Source organism: Natrix helvetica (assembly GCF_964273705.1).
Source record: "Natrix helvetica genome assembly, chromosome: 6".
Taxonomy (NCBI): domain Eukaryota; kingdom Metazoa; phylum Chordata; class Lepidosauria; order Squamata; family Natricidae; genus Natrix; species Natrix helvetica.
This window is the reverse complement of record NC_138553.1, coordinates 48,833,016-48,853,664: the sequence shown is the minus strand read 5'-3', so window position 1 is coordinate 48,853,664 and position 20,649 is coordinate 48,833,016. Positions and strand designations below refer to the sequence as shown.

The 20,649-nt window shown below is 41.5% G+C and overlaps 1 protein-coding gene across 2 annotated transcripts in view; it reads left to right on the top strand.

Annotated features, from left to right (window-relative positions):
- The first annotated feature begins 3,644 nt into the window (after positions 1 to 3,644).
- RASSF3 (Ras association domain family member 3) overlaps positions 3,645 to 20,649 on the top strand; it is a 55,176-nt gene continuing 38,171 nt past the window's right edge. Inside the window, exon 1 of one of the 2 annotated variants that reach the window (XM_081956998.1) lies at positions 3,645 to 4,301. In XM_081956998.1, the coding sequence (XP_081813124.1) occupies positions 4,173 to 4,301 (129 nt within the window). In that variant the 5' untranslated portion in view covers positions 3,645 to 4,172. Of the gene's footprint in view, positions 4,302 to 14,139; positions 14,280 to 20,649 lie in introns of those variants that run through there. The other variant, XM_081956999.1, reaches the window with a different exon arrangement.

The window sequence follows — 20,649 nt, the reverse complement described above, 5'->3', positions numbered from 1 at the left end:
GGTAAAGGTACAAATTATGACAGCTACATTATGCAGGAAATGGCACTCCCCCCGATTCTCATAACTTTCACTTTTTAATACATTAAGTAAAATACTACTTAACAATTTTTGACAGCATATTTTTACCTTATATCTTCCAATATTTTCAATCTATTTTATATCCAACAGAAAAAAGTTCCCTGTATCAGCCATTGCATTATTTTTCTAACTCACTTTTGTGATCTAAGTTTTCTTGATGTTGCCTCTTCCCCCCCCCCCCCCACCAGCAAGGCTCCGGCACCTCCCGTGTCTTGTGTGTCTTGTGTAGTGTCATCAACTTTATCTAGGAGAGCTTTGTTCTTTTCCATGAAGGCCTCCGCCTCCATTGTTGTATTAATTCTGATTCTATTGCCCTCCCAGAATACCAGCATGCCTTCTGGCAGCAGCCACCGGAACCAAACCCCTTTCTCGAATAGTTTCTTCGCTAAAAGCGAATATTTTTTTTCTTTTATCTCTAACTTTCTTTGGGATTTGTTTCAGGGTGACTATCTCTCTATCCTTGTATTTTAACATTTGCCCTCTTTGTGCACTCAGAATCTCATCTCTTGTAGTCTTTCTAAGAAATTTAATGTGAACCTCTCTTGGGACAGTGTGTGTTCTAGCATAAGCTGAATTAACTCTATAGACCAGGTCAATATCCCATCCCAACTGCTGTTTGTCTTTTTTAATATATTCAGCGAGTAAGTTTGTCAAAATCTCCCTCAAATCTTCATCATCAGCCTCAATTACATTTTGAAATCTAAGAAAAAAAGGCATCCTTTCAAATTCCATTTTTATCTGATGGTTCTCCAGTTCTTGGTTTCCTCTCTGGACCCCCCTCACCTCCCCCCTCATCTCAGCCGTCCCCTCCTCCAAAAGTTCCAGTCTCTGTGAGTTTTGAGCCGTTCGGTTTTGGTTCTCTCTGAGCTGTTCATTCATTTCTTTCAGTTGATTTTTCAATTCCTCCTGCCCTTTTAAGATCTTTTGAAGCAACTGCTGGGTTAGGTCCTCCTCAGGGGCTTTTTGTAGTAGAGATGTTAATGTCTGTTGTCCACTGGGGCTGGACGTTGAGGATGTTGGAGCAGAGCCAGCAAAGCCTGGTTTCCCAGGTGGGGGTCTTTTCGGTGCCATTTTAATAAAGAGAAGCTCAGAGGTGTCTGTGTCCATAGGATGAAATGGCAACTATGAACAGGGGATAGCCAAGAGAGATCACGAGGCAGGCAGTCCAGACAATAATAGAGACCTTTTCTATAGTTCAAATCCAGACAATAAAGTCCATCAAGAGATATTTCTGGGTGTCACGGAGACAAAGACAAAATGCCAGCAATTTCTATGGGTGGAGTCAAATTTCAAAGTGCATAAAGACAACGGAAGTGTGCCATCTTGCCTTGCCAGTACGGGATCAGAAGGCAACAAACCAAAAGTTTTCAAAAAGAACAGATCATCACTTCTCTTTCACAATTGCAACAGGGTATTCATCTGCTTGCTTGCTATGAGTGTGATTTCATTCTAAAGCTCTCCCCCTTCTCCTCCAAGGGCAGAGAGCAGTCCAAAGCCGCTTATCCAAGGGGGGGGGAAATCCCCCTCCCTCCAATCGCACTTCCCAGGAACCGATTGAAAGTCTTAAAAAAGCTGTCAATCCTTCATTAAACAATCAAAGAGGGAGTCAGGGAGCGTTTCCATCTCACCACATCGCAGCTGCAGCCTTCAGATCGTCAAATTCGTCCAGCAGCCTCGAAGCGAAAGCGTGCGGAAGCATAGAAACTCCCCACGCAGCCCCTTTCGCCTCCTGGCACCTAGGGCAATGCCAGGAGTCCCCCCCCCCGTGGCCGCCGCCGATACAGGGGACCCCCAGCTAGCCGCCCTCTTGGCAGGGCGCCCCTACAAGGCTCCCTGTGCCCCCCCGATCGAGGGGGGGCCCACCAAGAGCACACAGGGCGAGCAAAACACGCCCGTCGTCTCAGCAGCCGGAACCGGAAGTCTGCCATCTCACATTTCTATCAGTTGCAATAAATTTGTTTGGAAGTAGCAGTTGGCTGACTTGTGTAGTTTCAGAAAGAAAGTTTGCTAAGAAATAGCAAACCACTTCTTAATTCTGAAGGCAGACAAGTCTGCCAACTATTACTGCCTGTTGGACAGCAAATCATGGCTGACCAAAATAATAAGCAAGTCAGATGTAGTTAATGCTTGGAAGGGAGACTAAGAAAAACCAGAGATATACACTACTGGAAAGTTGTAAAAAGGATCTTGGAAGATGGCAGTGTCAAAACATTTCTTTATTGTTCTAAAAAAAGAAAACTCACGCAGGTGTGTCTGAGGTCACTGAGAATAAAACCCAAATTGACTGACATTTTATTGCCTTCTGTTATGGTTGCCATGTCATGCAAAAGGTACCATTTCTTAAAATATTATCTGTGCCTCACACACATACAGGTAGTCCTCGATTACAATCATTTGTTTAGTGACTATTCAAAGTTATAATGATGCTGAAAAAAGTGATTTATGGCCATTTTTCACACTTACAAACATTGCAAGCATCCCCATAGTCATGTGAACCGAATTCAATGCTTGGCAACTGGCATGTATTTACGATATGTGATCATCTTTTACAAATTTCTGACAAGCAAAGTTGATGGCGAAGCAGATTTACCTAACAACCATGTTACTAATTTAACAACTGCAGTGATTCACTTAACAACTGTGGCAAGAAAGATTGTAAAATGGGCAAAACTCACTTTAACAACTGTCTTGCTTAGAATGGAAATTTTGGGTTCAATTGTGGTCATAAATTGACGACTACCTGTAATGTATATCTTGCAGCACACCTTCTTCAATTGAGTCTATATAGATAGAAAACACATTGCTAAATCTGTAATGGCAGGAAAAAAGATGTAAACCAACTTGACTATTTTTAACCTCAATGTAATGAACTTCAGCACTATTTAGAAGACATCAGATCACATATTCTCTAGTTTAATATTTGATAGTAAGTTATCACAACAGATTGTTTCCATAGGATCTCTCCTCCCCTGCTGATCAAATACTATATCAATGGCTTTAGTACTACTATGTATACAAGTGCAAATCCTATAATAAAATATGGTAAATGTTTCCAGACATCTCAGTATGCTGTTAGTTATTACAAACCAGATACCAGTGTTCACATACTGGTTTTATTCCTCTGGCTCAGAGTAATTAAATATCTAAAGCTTTTGCACATTGATTATGGAGAACATACTTCTTCCTTGAGTTTTGTTCTATCTGAAATTAAAGTCTAAATCTATTAAAACACTTTAAGCCACTTGGAATACAATTCTTTAGTATATAAAAATGTAAGTTTTTAAAAATATACTGGATTTCATACATTAGACTTTATTTACTGAAGGCTATGGGAAACAAAAAGTAAATAGCTCGCTGAGGTGTGTTTCAGAATAAATATCTTGAATGGATAATTAGGTTGCTTTTCGGTAAGTTCAACTATTTTGTAGTACTTTTGAGTTGAAATTTGTGGTTGGGATTTCTGTTTGCAGATCTTTGCAGAGACAAGAATATTTATAAATTCTTATAAAAATTTGAGTTCTTTTTAAAGTCAAAAGCTGAGTTGTGTTACCTAATAACGTTATCTCCTTTTCTCAAGGAGCTGGGATGGTCTGACATTAGGAAATAAAACTCGAGAATGCAGTATATCTGTCATCTGCTCAAGGGTTTTGGCATTGCATTCAAATGTATCACCCCATATGATGCTTCTATTAAGTCTCTGACAAAGTCCGCTAAGTAGCCTTAAGCTAAAGTGGTTTTCAAGGAGCATTAAATAGTTGCATGGAAACGAAATCCCGCTTAGGTCACCTGCTGGGCAGGGTAAGATCGCCCGTCGATCCAGTTCAACAGGAAAAGAGGAAGCGAGCGAGAAGGCGCGCCAGCCGCGCACACAGGTGGCCAAGGGCAGCTCCGAGACCGCCTCCCCTCGGCCGCTTGGGGAGGGGTAAACGGTGCCGCCTCCGACAGGGCGGGTCCACTCGCGCGTAGGCTGGAGGGCGAAGTGACCGCAGGGCGTCGTGAGAGGAATCGCCGCCTCCGAGCCTCGCACCGGCGGATCCCCATGTGGCGGCGGGGACGCCTCCGGGCCCCTGCAGAAACGGCGACGGGGGGCGTCCATGACTTGGACTAGCAGCATGAGTAGTGGCTACAGCAGTTGGGAAGAATCGGAGTCCGAGGAGTTTTTCTTCACGGCTCGCACCTCTTTCTTCAGGAAACCCTTCGGCCAAGCCAAGGCAAACCTGCAAGTAAGCGACTGTCGGCCTCCCTCGAGGTAGCTTCCGGGGTGCCAGCTGGGCGGGAATCTTCGGGCCGAGGTCCAGACCAAGCGCCCTTCCCTGGTCTGACCCGTTGCAGGCCGCGCCTTCCTCGGCAGTCCCACGTGCTGTTTCCAGCTCCGGGGCTAGCACTTATCCAGAGCTCGCTCTGGGATGCTCGCACGGTTCCCTTCCTCCCTTTATAAATTCTACCAAGGATCCGTGTGAATTCCCCGGGAGTCTCGGGGGAAACATAGTGAGACACCTAGGTGGGTTTTTTTTTTTAATTTTTTTGCTTTTGCTAAATAGCTCCAGTCTCGCTCCCTCTGTAGCTCAGCCGTTGAAACGGTTCAAAAACGAGATTGATCTGGCTCTCCAGACTTGCCAAAAATAGATTTCAGCGGATCCACTTCCTTGTGAGGCTTCTCAGAACGAGCCCCGGACAAACATTCTCCCCGTCGGGTGTCAAAAGGTGGTCCTCTGAATTCGGCTGCTCCTACGGAACCGCGTGGTCTTGTAGCCGTGACCCTCGTGTACAGTAGTTTCAGCGGTTTTTTTTAAGCGGGTACTGTATACCCCCAGAGTCACTGGGGGGTATACCGATTATGGAAAATACAAGTTTATAAAGACGTGTAACCGAAGTAAGTTGAGTCGCTTATGTTTACGTGTCCGCCATGTATTTCCTTTCGATGTGAGTTCCATCTCGTCATTTTAAGAAAGAAATCGAAAAAAACATGGTTGTGCCGTTTATGCAAATCTCTGCTATTTGGAATATTGTGTATAATTGTGGCTACCACGCTTGGAATAAGTTACCATAGAGTAGGAAAAGTGCGTAAGGGGCAACTAAAATTATTAGAGGAGTGAAGGCTCTGATTTACTTTTAAAAAGTAGAACATTTGTGACTTAAAAAGGCCTGAGAAAGGATCTTTATTGAAGTGGAAACAATGCTGAATGATATGGAAAAAGTGGACATGGAGATGTTTTCCTGTTTCAAAACAAAAATTATCCAATGATGCTGATATGAAGCAGATTTAAAACACACAAAAAAGTACAGCCTATAATTAACCAGTAAAATTCATTATCATAAGACATGATAATATGGGTTTTCTTTTTATTAAACAGTTATAATAAAAGTAATGACAAAACAGAGTTTTTACAAGTATTGTAATTTTCATTAAAGTTTTCAATATTAAATTTGTGTGTGTGTGTGCGCGTGCCATGTATCCCTTGAAATCAGTGTTGGCTCCTGGCAGTTTTCTTGATAAGATTTTTGGAAGAGGCTTGCTATTGTCTGTATCTTAAGGCTGAAAGAGTTTTACTCGCTGAAAGTCATCCAGGTACTCTTCTACTAAAACTTCAGTTTAAGGGGGCTTCCTCATGATCAGCTGTTTCAGGCTGTAGGGATTGCCACAGCCTTTGCTGCAAGGAGATAAATTGCTGGGAGGCCAAAGGGTGGGGCCCGGCGGGCGGGGTCATATTCTGTATAAGAAGCACCCAAATTTTCACCCTCTTTTAGGGGAGAAAGGGGTGTATCTTATACTCTGAAAAATATGGTAATTTTGGGATATAGTACAAGCCCATATATATAATTTTAATGAATGACTTTCAAAGATTATTGGATACATTCATAAAAAACCAATCTATCAACACTAATACATCTTGAAGATTCAATGTAGGTAAGTGTGTTAAGTGACCATTCAAAATTACAACGGCATTGAAAAAAATTACTTAGGACCGTTTTTTCACACTTAGGACCATTGCAGCAGCCCCATGGTTACATGATTTACATTCAGATGCTTGGCAATTGATTCCTACTTATGACAATTGCAGTGTCCCAAGGCCATGTGACCATCTTTTGCAACCTTCTGACAAGCAAAATCAATGGGGAAGCAAGATTCACTTAAAAAACATGGGACTAACAATTGTGATTCATTTAACAACTGTGACAAGAAATTGGATAAAACTCATTTAACAAATGTCTTACTTAGCAACAGAAATTTTGAGTTCAATTGTGGTCGTAAGTCAAGGATTGCATGTTTCCAGTTGATGTAGCATAACCACCACATATTTGTTGCATTTGTGAACTATGGGAAGAAGAATGTGTCATATCCTGATGGGTGGTCTCTAGAGGTATCTGGTGAATTGTGATGAACTTTGATTGTTTCAAGAGGTTTCTATTTTCTAAAGAAAATAATGTATTGTCTTTGTGTTTTACCTACTTATCTTTTAAGAATATTAAACTTAAATTAACCTATAATAAATGATCAAGCTACGTCAGTTGCAAAAGTGCTCGTTTGGCATAATGGTTAAGGCATCAGTTAGAAACTTGGAGATTGTGAGTTCTATTCCATTCTCGAGCAAAAATTTAGCTCTAGGAAGCAGGCAATGACAAAGCACTTCCAAAATCTTTCCAAGAAAACTGCAGGGACTCTCTCCAGGAGTGAAAAGTGACCTGAAGGTGATACCGGTAGAAAGAAAAAGGAAGGGTAGGGATAGGGAGGAGAGGGAAGGCAAGAAGGAACAGTGTAAGTTATGAATTAAAAGAAAGAAAAGTAAACAACTTGTATTCTATATATTATAAGCAACCCAACTTGAAGATCTTGGAAAAGATAATAAAAACAAAACAAAACAGATCTGCGAACAACGAGAAGCAAATAAATTTATAGCTACCTGTTTCCCTGAAAATAAGACCCTGTCTTATTTTCTTTTGACCTCTGAAATAAGCTCTGGCCTTATTTTCAAGGAGGTCTTAATCCCCCCCCCCATGTACCAGTATGAGGCGGGGGGTTGGGGCGAGTGGTCCTTCACGTTTCAACACCAGCTTCCCGAAGGGCCATCCTACCATCCACGAAACAGCTGCTTTGTAAGTGCCACTCAGGCTACTGCCTCCAGCAAGCGTTGTGGCTTTTTGCAGCTGATTGTGGCTGCAAAGGCAGCAGCAGGCCAAGCAATGTGCCCCACGTGCCTCGAACCCTCCTTTCCCCCCACCTGCAGATTACTTTCTGAAAGAGACCACAGGTAATTTCAGAAATGTTAATTTTTAACACTGCTAACAGGAAACCCAACTCAACCCTCCATCACAGTTTGATTAAGCTTGAGATGCTGGAGAGGGAGAGAGATAGGAAACGGGCATGATGAGGAAAACTCTTTCAGAAAGTAGGGGGCTTGGGCAGGGAAGACAGGGTTTTGGAGTACAAAGGAGGAAGGGCAATCTCACACTCCCTCCTCCATCCCGCTGCAGGGCCGCCATAGAGCTCGCACAGGATACTGTGATAACTGGCGAAGGACTTGGTAGGCCAGGGCAGGGGGGATGTTCTGGAGATCTGGGCCAAGTTGCCCCATGTCAGGCAGGATTAGCCTAGCCGGGCTGCTGAGAGTAGTGCAGCCAGGAGGGTGAAGAGGCTCCGTGAGGCCAGCAACAACAGGCTCAGCAGCCAGATAGAGGGGAGGAGCTGATTTCGACTTGCCACATAGTTTTCTGCCTTATTGTAGCAGCAGCTTGAGCAAGACCCAAGCTCTAGGCCTGACAGAGTGCAAACCGTGGTCACCACCTGCTCCAGACCCACAAGGTGAGCTGCAGAAAAGAGGGGCTCTCAGCTGCAAGGTTGCCTGGCATCGTGGGCAGGGCTGAGGCTGGCAAGAGTTCGCTGGAAACATCTCCAGCCGCCCGGAGAAACAGAACGAGAGGCAGGCACAAAAAAGAGAGGGTCAAATTATTCTCCAAAACACCAGAGGGCAGGACAAGAAACAATAGTTGGAAACTAATCAAAGAGAGAAGCAATCTGGAATTAAGGATAAACTTCCTAACAGTGAGGGCAATTAACCAGTGGAACAGCTTGCTTGCAGAAATTGTGGTGCATCACTAGATGTTTTTAAGAAGAGTCTAGAGCCGGGATGGCGAACCTATGGCACTGCAGCCATTTGTCAGGGCATGCGAGGTGTTGCCCTGTCAGCTGAGTTCAGCCTTTTTTAAAGCCATTTTTCACCCTCCCCAGGCTCAAGAGGCTTTATAGGAGCCTGGAGAGGGCGAAAAGAGCATCTCCCCCCCCCCTGTAGGCCCTCTGGAGGCTTCAGGAGCCTCCCTGAAGCCTCCGGAGTGCAAAAAAAACAGCCTTATGGGCAAACCGGAAGTTCGGGGGGAACGGACTTCTGGTTTGCTTATAGAGTTGGTTTAAGCCCTCTGGAGGCTTCAGGGACCTTCAAGAGGCTTCCCTGAAGCCTCTGGAGGGGTTCAACCGACTCTACGAGCAAACCGAAGTGGGTCCCCGAAGCCTCTGGAGGACTAAAAATGGATTTGAATGTCTTGTGGGATTATTCACAGGTTTAATTGACTTTGGTTTGTATAGTATGTGTCAGTCTTATGAGGTGGCGCAGGAAGAATGTCTGCACAAATCCATTGTACTTTATTGTATGGCTGCGTTAACAGAATTTTGCAAGTCTGCAAGTACATATGTTCATATTGTCTTTATAGCCTAAGAAACGATGGAAGGTGCCTTCTGATGTTTTGCCTGGTCCACATTCTTTATGCAGGCTAAGTGTCCATTCCCCTGGCTGAAGTTCTTCTTCCTGTCTCCCAAGGTTATTCCCATATACCCGTGATGGTGAACCTATGGCACAGGTGCCGGAAGTGGCACAACAGAGCCGTCGCCCGTTGCTCTTTTGGGTTTTGGCACGCCAGCCAGCTGGTCTTCACACGCGTGGAAGTGCCGGAAACCAGAAGAGCAGGTGGCTGGTACACATGTGTGCACCAGAAACAGGAAGATCACCTTCCCAGTGCGTGCTCTTGTTTCAGTACTTGATGCCAAAAAGGTTTGCCAACACTGCCATATACTATTACAGTATGCTGGTTTGGATAAACCTGGATTTACAACCTGATGCTTGTAGACAGCAATGTGTCGCTTGACCCTTACTTTGGTAATTGTTAAGTTACAAATTTATGTAATTAATTTTAGATTTTTAAAATGTAAGTTGCGGCAGCCCAGAATTCTGCTTAGTTCCTGGTAGGTTTGTATAAAACACACTTATGTGAATTAAAGATTCTGGAGAACTCTAACCCAATTCATGCTTGTGGACTATCTGAACTTACTTAGATCAGCGGCTCCCAATCTTTTGCACACCAGGGACCAGTTCTGTTGAGAGAGGTTTTTCTGTGGACTGGAGGGAAGAGGTTTTGCATGCTGCCAGCATCCCGCGGACTGGGCTTCGCTTGTTTGAGTGCCCTGATTTCTGGCATGCCACAGTCTGGTGCTCATCCATGGACCAGGGGTTGGGGACCCTGGTCTAGATCATATGATTCCAAAGATAGTTCATCGATTTTCTGGAAGTAAATCTTGTGAACTGGAAATAGTTATAGATATCTTAAGGTAATATGCCCCCAGAATGGTCCTGCTTTATTTGGTACATCATGTTCGAAACATCTAAAACTGCTTTAATACCAGAAGAGCATCATCTGTAGCAGGTTCAAGAATAAACAGACCATTATTGTGTTCTCTGTAATGTTTTATCCTCAAAGAAGACATTTGCATGCATTTGTATGTATTTATAATAGCTGTTAGGTCAACATTCCAAAGTTGTCTACCAACCAAGGTATTTGGAGGTCCCTGTGTTAAAGTCTGAACTGGACTGATCTGGAATGAATTAGGCACTTGCATGATCTGAAAATGTGTAATAGCATCTTTCTTTCCAGATTAGCCACATTGTGGCTTACAATGACATAAGAACTTGCTCTGTGTCTACTCAGGACAAGAGTTTTGGGTACCATAAATAGTAGTTTGGGAAAAGCAGATGTCAGATATGGAGGCGTATCACAGATCTATCAGAGACAGACAAGGCATGGCATTAAGGAGGATCAACATTTAAGTCTTAAAAGATTTAAGAACAAAAAGTTTATGGAACTGTTATTAATGCCACAAAATTCTGGCAAAATTATATAGCTGAACCATATGTTTCTACTTCTAGCTCTTAGTGTAATATGAGAAAGAAGACAGAATGAACTTGATAGTAGTTGGTTTTTAGTTCAATAATAAATGGCTAAGTAATTCTTTTATGTTCTTTTAGAATTGGCATGAAATTCAGAATAAAATAATTATGTATTAAGTGTAATTAAAATATATCTATTTTAATCAAAACATATGTCAATGAATATCTGAAAAGTGGAAGTTTTCAGTTTTGTGCACTTTTAATTAACTTCTGAAATATTTTCATATTTTCATTCTAATTTGTTTTTAATGGAATCCTGCTCAAGTTATAATCATCTTTCTGACCTATAAGCATTTGGCCTGGAAAAAAATTAAAGCTCATTTCAGAAGCTAAAATGGCCATAGGAAGTTGTATGACAAAATGATTGATTCTATTGACATTTTAAACTGTTTTTAAACTTTGTAACTCTTAAATTTTTAACTCTGTTTTTAATACAATTTTTTCACGGTTTTTGTGAACCATCCAGTGAAACTTAAATGAGATGAGTAGTGCTGTAGGGAGTGTTATATGTATACAGGTTGGCTTAAATATTCAGAATCAATCTTATATTATCCTTGGCATTAATGCAGATGGTCCCTTTGTTCAGGATACGAACCTGAAAGATTGTTGCATTGTTCCATAGGAAGGGGTTAGTTGTGACTTTTAATTTGAAAATTGTTCTTATAAATCAAATATTTTCTTTATTTAAAGGAATAATTTTGCTGACAGGTTAACAGCTGCTCTCTTATGTGAATGCTATTTGTTTCCTCCATTACTACAGATAGTGTTTGACTTTTGACAGGTTGCTTAGTGACCATTTAAATTATGATGGACCCTTCCTGGTTCTAAAGTTCTGATGGTCGTGCATCCCTATAGTCACAGGACTGCATTTTGGGAACTCAGAAACTGACCTGCATTTATGGCTATTCTATCAATCTATCCTAAACATTTCTTTCGAATTGACATTATAATTCAGTTTGTGGATTGTTGTTTTAGTGTCTTTTATTTGAAAAGCAAATTATTTCTATGTGTTTAAGGTACCTGGTAAACTCAGGGTTTGGCATAGACTAATGTATTTTATTCATATTAACCGTTATGTCTGCTTGCATATTCCTTTTTAAGAGAAAAGGGGCATTTTAATGCTTGATTTCAGAGGAAGCAGCAAATGTAAATCAGTTGGTAGCAGTTTTCCAGTATATCTTTACCTGTGTGGACATAGCACTACAATGGTTGGAGTTGGGGTTTATTTTTTGCTTATTTCATAGGGCTGTGAAAAACTCATCAGAGAAAAAAGCAACATTCCATCCTTCCACTGGACCATCTAGTTGGGAGTGAGGGAGTGTTCTTTGACAATTTCCAGACATAAATCCTCTAGGCCAGAAGAGCATGGCCCAGAGGAGATACAGAACATTATGTTTCATAGTTGAAACATATATAACTTGTTTGGGCATATCCAGAGCTTTGACAGCTGAAATATGTACGGTAATTCATTAAGAAAGCATGATATTGCTAGTTATTTTTCGGATATGATAGAAAAAAATAATCTTAGTGTAAGTAGGCAATAATGACTGTGTTCCAATATTCCACGTATATTCTATTTCCTGTCCTTTAATGTGTAGTGTGTTAACTGTGTAAGTAGCATCATAGAATTATATGACGGTATGATAAACAAGTTTTTGTTAAATTAAAATTGTACTTATTTTTGTGTGATAATTCTGGTTAGAATGTAATGTTATGTTGTGATCTCTTCCATTTTTGGCTGATACATCAGCTCAAAAACTTGCAAGGTAGATTAATAGTATCTGAAGGCTTAAGAAAATGAAAGAAAGAGTAGGGAGTAGTAGAAAAGCAAATTTCTGTATCAGTTGTTAAACCTGCATAATTATTTGCTTAGTTATTCTTGCAGTTATTTTGGGGGGATAGTAAACAGTTCAAGGAAAGGATGAATACAGTACTGTAGAGATAGTCTTTAAGCAGGTTAGATTTGGTTGTGATTTAGGAACTTAAATATGTAATATTTTTATTGGAGAATTAATATTAACTAAATTATATATTCTATCTTCATATCCATTGATTAATGGCAGATGTTGACAAATTCTGCAGGGAGAGGGGATATTTCATATGAGACTGTATGTACACAATCACTTACGTTTTCAGGATTTAAGAAACTTTCATGAAAAATATGGATTATGTGAGTTCTTATAACAACTACGTTATTTTACTAGAAACAAAATAAAAATCATACTACAGAAGAAAAACAAGCTTTTGAGTTTTTCATTGTGCTTGTAGGAACACCTTATGTGCTTTTAGATATACTACCTTAATTTCATTTTTAAATTGCATCATAAATACTTTATTATTTCTGCAATTTTTCACTAATTACAGATAATGAAATGCCAGCCAGAGAATTCTCATGTAAATATACTTCATGTCAAACTAAATTAATAAACAGGTGTCTCTGAAGTTGTTTAAATAATGGATTCAGGCTATAATCCCGTGCATACCAAAAAGTGTGATTTTATAACACCTTTCTAAATTGCACTATAAATAATTGGTTATTTTTATAATTTTTCACTAATTACAGATTGTGATTAACATTTTTTTTAAACAACCTGGAAATTACTTTCCTGATACCCTATTTTTCCTAACATGCTACTGATTTCTTACAATAGTAAAAAATTGCAAACTTAAAAGAAAAAAAGACATACAGTATATGGAGAGAACATGTACAATGCTTGGGAATGATTTGCAACTATTATATGATTTTTGAAACTAGATTTAAGAGAGATTTACTATTTTTGTATTCCTATTGTTCAATAAGATGGAAATAGAGTAAAACAACATATAGCCAAATGAATATTTGTCTTCTCCAAATAAAATGAGAATATTAAATGACAAAATTCCCCTTAGCCATGTGTTGTAAGACTGGGAAAGTAAATGAAGCCATATGTTAAGAATCTGAGCATTATAATCCTGTAAAAGTAAGAAAATATTCTCACTGGAACACATAAATTTCTTTTGTGTTTTAATTGTTTATATGTAACTATTCAATTCAGTTTAATTCAAAGTAATGTTTGTTATTGAAATAATATTAGAAAAAATCTGAAAAAGTACACATTTAATTTTAAGCTTCTGTTAGGAAGCCTCTGTTACCATTTTCAATTATTGAACATAATTTACTTAAAAATAATCCTCTAATGTTTCTTACTTTGGTAAATAGCTGTGTTATAGAAACAGCATTTTTTTCAGTCAGAAACCATGACAGGTTGTGTGTTTTGACACAACAGTGAAGTTTGTAACGAGCAACCATTAATTCTTATTTTTTTCTTGAAGGAAGGGTGGAGCAACAGCATTTCCTTGTGATGTATTTCCTCAGCATGCAAATAAGGAAATTGCAGTTTAAAGAAGATGAAAGCCTTTTAATCTGGAATTGAAAAAAAACAACAGCAATTATTATTCCACATACTCTTAAGAACAAGTTCTGCTTGCTGTGTTTCCTGATAGCCTTTTTCCGGAGTTAGTGAAATAATTTGCTCACTTACAGCTTACATACAAAGGAAGACTGTGTGTGAGAGAGAGGGGGGGGGGGGGAAGAAAGATACTAAAATGAATAACCTCTAATTCAATATATATTTTAAGAGAGATTCTGATGTTAATCCTTATCAGATATTTTATATAGATAGAAAAACTGTTGAAGAATTTTTTTATGGCAAGGAAAGGATCTTTTCATAATCTTGGAATAACATATATTTCATGTTTATTTGGAGAGTTAGTGTGTGCGAAACCTGTCTAAAGTGGTGGCAGGACCTAAGCTATAATAAATGTTTCAGACATAAACATGGAATAATAAACAGGATTTGTTTTTCCTAGTCTTGAAACATGGTAGCCATATGTAAACAATAGGTTGGGGGTTAAATTTGAACCTAAAATTGCCTTAGAAAGTCACCTTGTATTAACCTCAGTTTGAAAATGGGAGTAAAATATCTTACTGGAAAGATATTACTGGGCCAGGTAAGAGATTAATATATTGAATCTGCTACTTCCTAACAGCTGTTTTAAAACTTTCGAGAGACAATGCTTTGAATATATCTTAATTGAATCAGCTGCTTTGCAGTAAATGCAATTAAATCATACTGATAAAACAAGATACCTTGATGAATCTCAGAAGTACACAACATACTAAAAAGTTTATGCAATGTTATTTTTAAGCAATATCAACAATCCAATTCTATGGAAAACTTTTTTAAAACTTGAAGATTAATGTAGGTAAGTTACAGGGAATCGGGCACTGAAGATTAATGGATCCAGGTTTTACACAGTATGATCTAGAAATGAAGTTATTCATCAGAAAATCTTGTTCTGTGTTTATTGAACTCCTCAAATGATGTTTTCAAAAAGTTGGAAATATGTAAAAAATTGATAGAATCAATGCCTTTATTCAAATCCACGCTATAGCCATACTTGAAATAATACTCTCAGATGTGATCAGTGACTTTGAAAGGTATACAGAAAAGGGAACAAAAGTAATTGCTGAAAGATTTTAACTTTACCTTAAGAGGAACATTTAAAAGATTCAGCATTTTTCAGGTTTTAAAATAGTAGAAAAATATAAATTTTTGCATATGGTAAAAATTATATATACATAATGAATAAATAATAAAGAACATGTATGAAATGAAATCTCAACAGGTAACTTTAATGAAATAGACTTTTGATACAATGGCTGAAATTTCTATTTTTATTTTTCATAATGACATCATAAAACAAACTACACAATTTATACTATTTATATAATGACATTGCCCCAGATTTAGTGGATAAATGGAATCTACTATTTCCCCAATTGCTCCATTAAATTGAGGTTTCATTCTACAGTCTCGTCCATTCTCCAGGTTATACTGCAGGAGGGCCCAGGAATGGGATTATTATGTCCTAATTGGCCCAGAGATGGAGTCATATTTTTAGCCACGCCTCTGACTCTCTTTGGCCCCAGTTTCAACTCAGTCTGGTCCAAGAGGGATAGTTAATTCTTGGCTCCTGACTGGATCCTATTCCTGGGACAATTCTATTCAAATTGGGTTTCTTTTAAAATTTCTTCTAAATTGGCTTATTCTAAATTCATCCTTCCTACCAAAATAGCAGGCTGTTTGGCACTTTAAAGCGGCTATGTAGCATTGCCACCTAATTCGGAGCACCACCATTGACCATTTTCCAGCTCCATTGGCCACGTGGAGTCTGAAGAGCCTCTGAATCGGAGGTGAAAGAGCTTCAAAACTCTGGCAGAGAAGGAAGAAGGTTTCCGCATCTAGAGGCTGGTAATAGCCCGTTCATCGGGAATGATCTCAATATCTTGGCTTTTCTGAACAAGGCACAGCTTGATCAGATTGCAGCACAGGCGGCAGCCATTTTAGTGATCCTTCCACGTGGAGCTGGCTTTCCCTCGAGTCATGGGAAGCCTTTTTGGCAGCCGCAGACATCTACAGAGCATGAGCCGTCATCTCCTATCAGCAGCAGAGCTCTGGAGGTCGGAGGGAACAGCCAGTAAGCTGATCCAGGGTTCATGAGTAAAACGCGGCATCAAGGCATCTAAAGTGGCAGACACCAGGCCCGATGATGCAGCAGGACTATCTACATCGGCCAGAGCCCTTGATTCAGAGGATAGGTTGCCCAGACCCCATACTAGGTCTAAGAAGACCAAGACCTCTGCCGCCAAATGACCCTCTAGAGCAGTGATGGCAAACCTATGGCAGGCGTGCCACAGGCGGCACGCGGGGCCATTTGTCAGGGCATGCGAGGCGCTGCCCTGTCAGCTGGCCAGCGCGCATGCGCGTGCTGGCCAGCTGAATTCACCATTTTAAAAGCCATTTTTCGCCCTCCCCAGGCTCCAGAGGCTTTATAGGAGCCTGGTGAGGGCGAAAAGAGTCTCCCCCGTCCCCCCGGAGGCCCTCCGGAGGCTTCAGGGACCATCCGGAGGCTTCCCTGAAGTCTTCGGAGCGCTTAAAACGACCCTCCGAGGAAACCGGAAGTCAGCAGCCACGGTAGACAAGTCCCTCTCAGGCCCCGATCTAGACAGGGAGGAGCAGGAAGGCAAGGAAGGGCAAGGCGGCAGGGAAGGCCAATCATTCCTATCAATCAACCTCTGCTTTTGATAGGGATGCTAAGCGCCGCCAGTGGCCTATTGAAAAACAATTTGAGAAGGCCCAGCATCAGGCCAGGCAAGCAGCCCTGCCACTTAGCATGCAGGTTGAGGTCCCCTCCCCCATTCCTCCCAATCTGGACCCCTCAAGAGTCATTGAGGAGGAGGTGGAACCACAGGATCTGTCCCCAGATAATTCTGTGGTTGTCCCAGATTCCCCAGCACCTTCCTCTGCATATGAGCCTGATCCGGAGATCGTAGAGATACCCAGTGGGGATTCCAGCCCTCACCTAGCAGGGCCGGGGGTGTCGGGTTCAGGTTCCAGGGCCGGAGGTAGGCCCAGAGAGGATCAAGGACCCAGGTTATTCGCTCAAATGCAGAAGGTTCTCACCTGGGCTATGTCCCAGGACATAGCAGAGGGGCTTCATATGAGGGATCAGCCTTCAGGGAGACCAGGCCCAGAAAGGAGGAAACTGGGAATAACAGTCGCAGGGTGCAACATCCCTCCCTGGAATCCTCTGTGGTTGGTGAGGTTTCCGCATGGGAAGAGCAGGAGCAGGATGAGCAGAAGCTCTTGGAGGACAAAGATCTTCCTCCAGATGCCCCTGCCTTCTCTGGGCTTTTCAAACCAAACCATTTAAAATCCATCTTGCATAAGGCAAAGGCCATTATCCAGCTGGATACTAAGCCCCAGGCAGGCCAGAGTTCCTCAGACTTGGTCACTCCTAATCCCAACGATAGCATGTTCAAGTGCAATCCCCCGCTCAGGAACTAGTTCCAGTTCCTAGCCTTTTTATGGAGGTGGTGCAGCGGCAGTGGGTCCAGCCTGGTTCCCTGACCGCACCTAGTGTTGAAGACAAGAAACTCTACTCAAACCTAGAGGATATTTTGACATTATCCTTGGTAGATCCCCAGTGGCGTCTCTCACCACCACCTCTGTTCTCCTTGCAGACCTCATGGAGAGGCTCAAGGTAGAGGATAAGAAGGTGGAGAAGGCTTGCCACAAGGCCCATCAGGTGGCAGCCTGGGCCATTGTGTCTGCCTCCGTCTCCTTTTTAAACATGGCTTCCATTTTCTGGCTGCGCGAGCTGCATTCCAAGTTACCAGTGGGCGATGCCTGTCTCCGTCAGGATGTTAATAAAATTATAGCAGCTGTTCAGTATTCGGCTGATGCCTCTCTCAATGCGGCAAAATTCGCATCTAGGGCCCTGGCATCCAATGTGACATCACAATGCCTTCTTTGGCTTCTCCATTGGCAAGCCGATATGAAGTCAAAGTGGAAGTTTGCTTCTGCTCCCTTCAAGGGCACTAAGTTGTCTGGGGAAGCCTTAGACCCCATTTTAGTCGAATCCAAGGAGAAGCGGAAGGTCCTTCCTATTCTTAACAAGAAACAAGAATGCAAGAACCTGCCCTATTTTAGGAAGCAGTCCTTTTGAGCGAACGAGTCCTTGTTTAACACCACTACATTCCATAGGCCATTCACACAATCATCTGACCAGTCCCAGGACAGGCAGTCCTTTTGGGATAGGGGTAGGCAACAATACTCCTATCACAGACCAAAATGCAGAGGGTCCTTCCACAGGCCCTTTCGCAAAAGCAAGTGAGCACCAAGGGCTACCTCACATTGGAGGATGACTCCAACTATTTGTCTCCCAATGGGAACAGACCACGGAGGACTCCTGGGTTCTGCAGACAGTGAGGCAAGGTCTCACCTTGGAGTTCGTCACTCGTCCCCCAAGAAATTTCGTCCATTGCCCCACTCCCTCCTGCCCAACCAAGAGGGAGCTCATGCACCAGGAGATTCAACATCTGCTGGAAATCAATGCCATAGAACAGGTACCTGTCAATCAGGAAAGAAGGGGATTTTACTCCATTCTCTTCCTGGTACCTAAGAGGTGGGGTGGGGTGGGGTGGAGAGCAATATTGGATTTAAAGAACCTCAATTACCATCCCACCTAGTTATATATATATATATTTATATATAACTGGTTTACGTGGATGAAAAGCCGCTAAGTATGGGAGTAAATATAATGATCCAGAAATTGATTAGAGATATCTCCACATAATTGGTACAAGATGACAGCTATAATTCTGTAACCAATTTTTTTTCTTGTGGACATTGCAGCAACACAAAATTTTGCCACTGCATGCGTGGTTGACGGGTGTGAGTCCCAGAGGAGAAAGCCTACATAAAAATAGTCTCCCCCCCCCCAATCTCTCTAGTAAGGGGAGAATATATGTTGACCTATGCACTCTGTATAGCTCACAGTACAATAAAAACGTGAGATATCTTCAACTTCTCCTTTACCAGATATACATATCTGTTCTGCTATTGGTGTTCTCCTATACCTGCCCTGGAGGAGTGCTGAAGGGAGAATGTTAAATTTGGCTCTGAAGAAAGCTATTTTTTGTTTTGGGAAGATCAGATCATTTAGATATCTTGCCCATTCCCACACACCCTGTTTGATTCTGTCCCTACTGTGGAGAGGCAACCTATTTAGTTCTTTTGGAGCTCCATGTCCTTCATTCTATTGATTACTGCTTGCTTCGCTTGGTCAAAGCCTAGGGACAATAAGATTATCGGTGAGAGCCTATAGGAGCCCTACTTGTATTCTATTGCCTGTTTCCAAGGGGAGGAGAAGTTGTCATCCAACACTAGTGGGGACAGTCCCTCTGGAAAGAAATGAATTTTAAGCCAATGAATGATCATCTTTCAGGCTCTTATCTGAATTTAAGGCATGCCTGTCTCAATTCTTAGCTGGGCATTTGGAATTCCTTTGGTTGCAGCTAAGATGGCTCACAGGAATTTGGTTTGTATGGTTTCTAGCAAGTCTTTCTTTGCAAGGATTCCTGTTTGTGCCCCATATAGAAGTTGTGCCAATGTTTTGGCCTCGAAAAGTTTTAAAACAGCAGGTACTAACTGCCCCTCCGCCTGTGTAAAAGAAGTGTTTAATTGCATTTGAGTACTTATTGGCTGTTTGCAAGGTATGATCCAGGTGTGCCTTCCATGTACCTTGCCAGTGGAAAACAACCCCAAGGTACCTAAATGTTCTAACCTGTTCCAAACTATGTCCTATTTTCCAGGAGTATTGGCTAGGTCTTTTAGCAAAAACTAAAATTTTTGATTTATCAAACGTTAAGGACCAGCTTGTTTTGCCTGCAATAGCCAAGTGTTGCCCTAATTGCTCTCTTCAGTCCTACAGGAGCTTGTGAAATAATAGCGGCATCGTCGGCATATAGGGGAATTGGAATTTTGCGTTGTGCTAGGTTAAGAGGATGCCGATCAGGGTTCTGTAAGAGATCGATCAGGGTTGATAAAGAAGTTAAAAAGGGAGGAGGACAGGATGCAACCCTGCTGTGCCTCTTTTTGTACCCCTAGTGGACTTGTTAAAGTCCCTTGAGGATTGCACATCACTTTCGAGGTGGAATTGGCATACAATTTTTGTATGAGGAAAAGGAGGCGTTTATCGATAGTGTATTTTAATTTCTCCCAGAGGGTGTTCTTAAATATTGAATCAAAGGCCTGCTTAAAATTAAGGAAGGCCACAAAAAGAGATGATTTTTTAATATGTGTATTTTTGTACTAGATGGTGGAGTACCAAGATATGATCCACCGTTGATCTTCCTTCTCTAAAACCGGCTTGTTTGTCTTTGATTATCCCTCCTGAAATTAGCCAATCCTGAAGTTTATAGTTTAGATGTTTTGTATACGGTTTACTAATAACCCTCAGAAGACTAATGGGTCTATAATTGCCTAGGCCATTTCTATTACCTTTTTAAATTGCTACTCCCCACTCTCTTGGCATATGGCCTTTTTATCTATAAATGTAAACAGAGATGCTAAAAGTGGAGCCCACCAACTGGGGTACACTTTGATTATTTCTGGCAGTGACATTATCAGCACCAGGTGCCTTATTAGCTTTGACGGCTCCAATCAACTGGGATATCTCTTCTGGTGTAATGGGGCCAATAAGGAGTTTGGTCCAAACTAATTTGGCTCTCCTTGATTACATAGTCAGGGTCTGTATATAGTGCTCTAAAATATTCTTCCCAGGCATGAATCGGTACCTGATTAGTTAGGGGTAGTACAGGGCGTCCTCCCCATCCATGGTTAGCGAAGCCTCAGTCACGGGAGAGGAGAACCTCCAGGACATGGGGTTTTTGGAGGACGAGGATGTGACCCCCTCCAGAGGCCCCCTCTAATTCGGGTCTCTTTGCCCCTGCCATGTTCAAGACCCTTCTGAA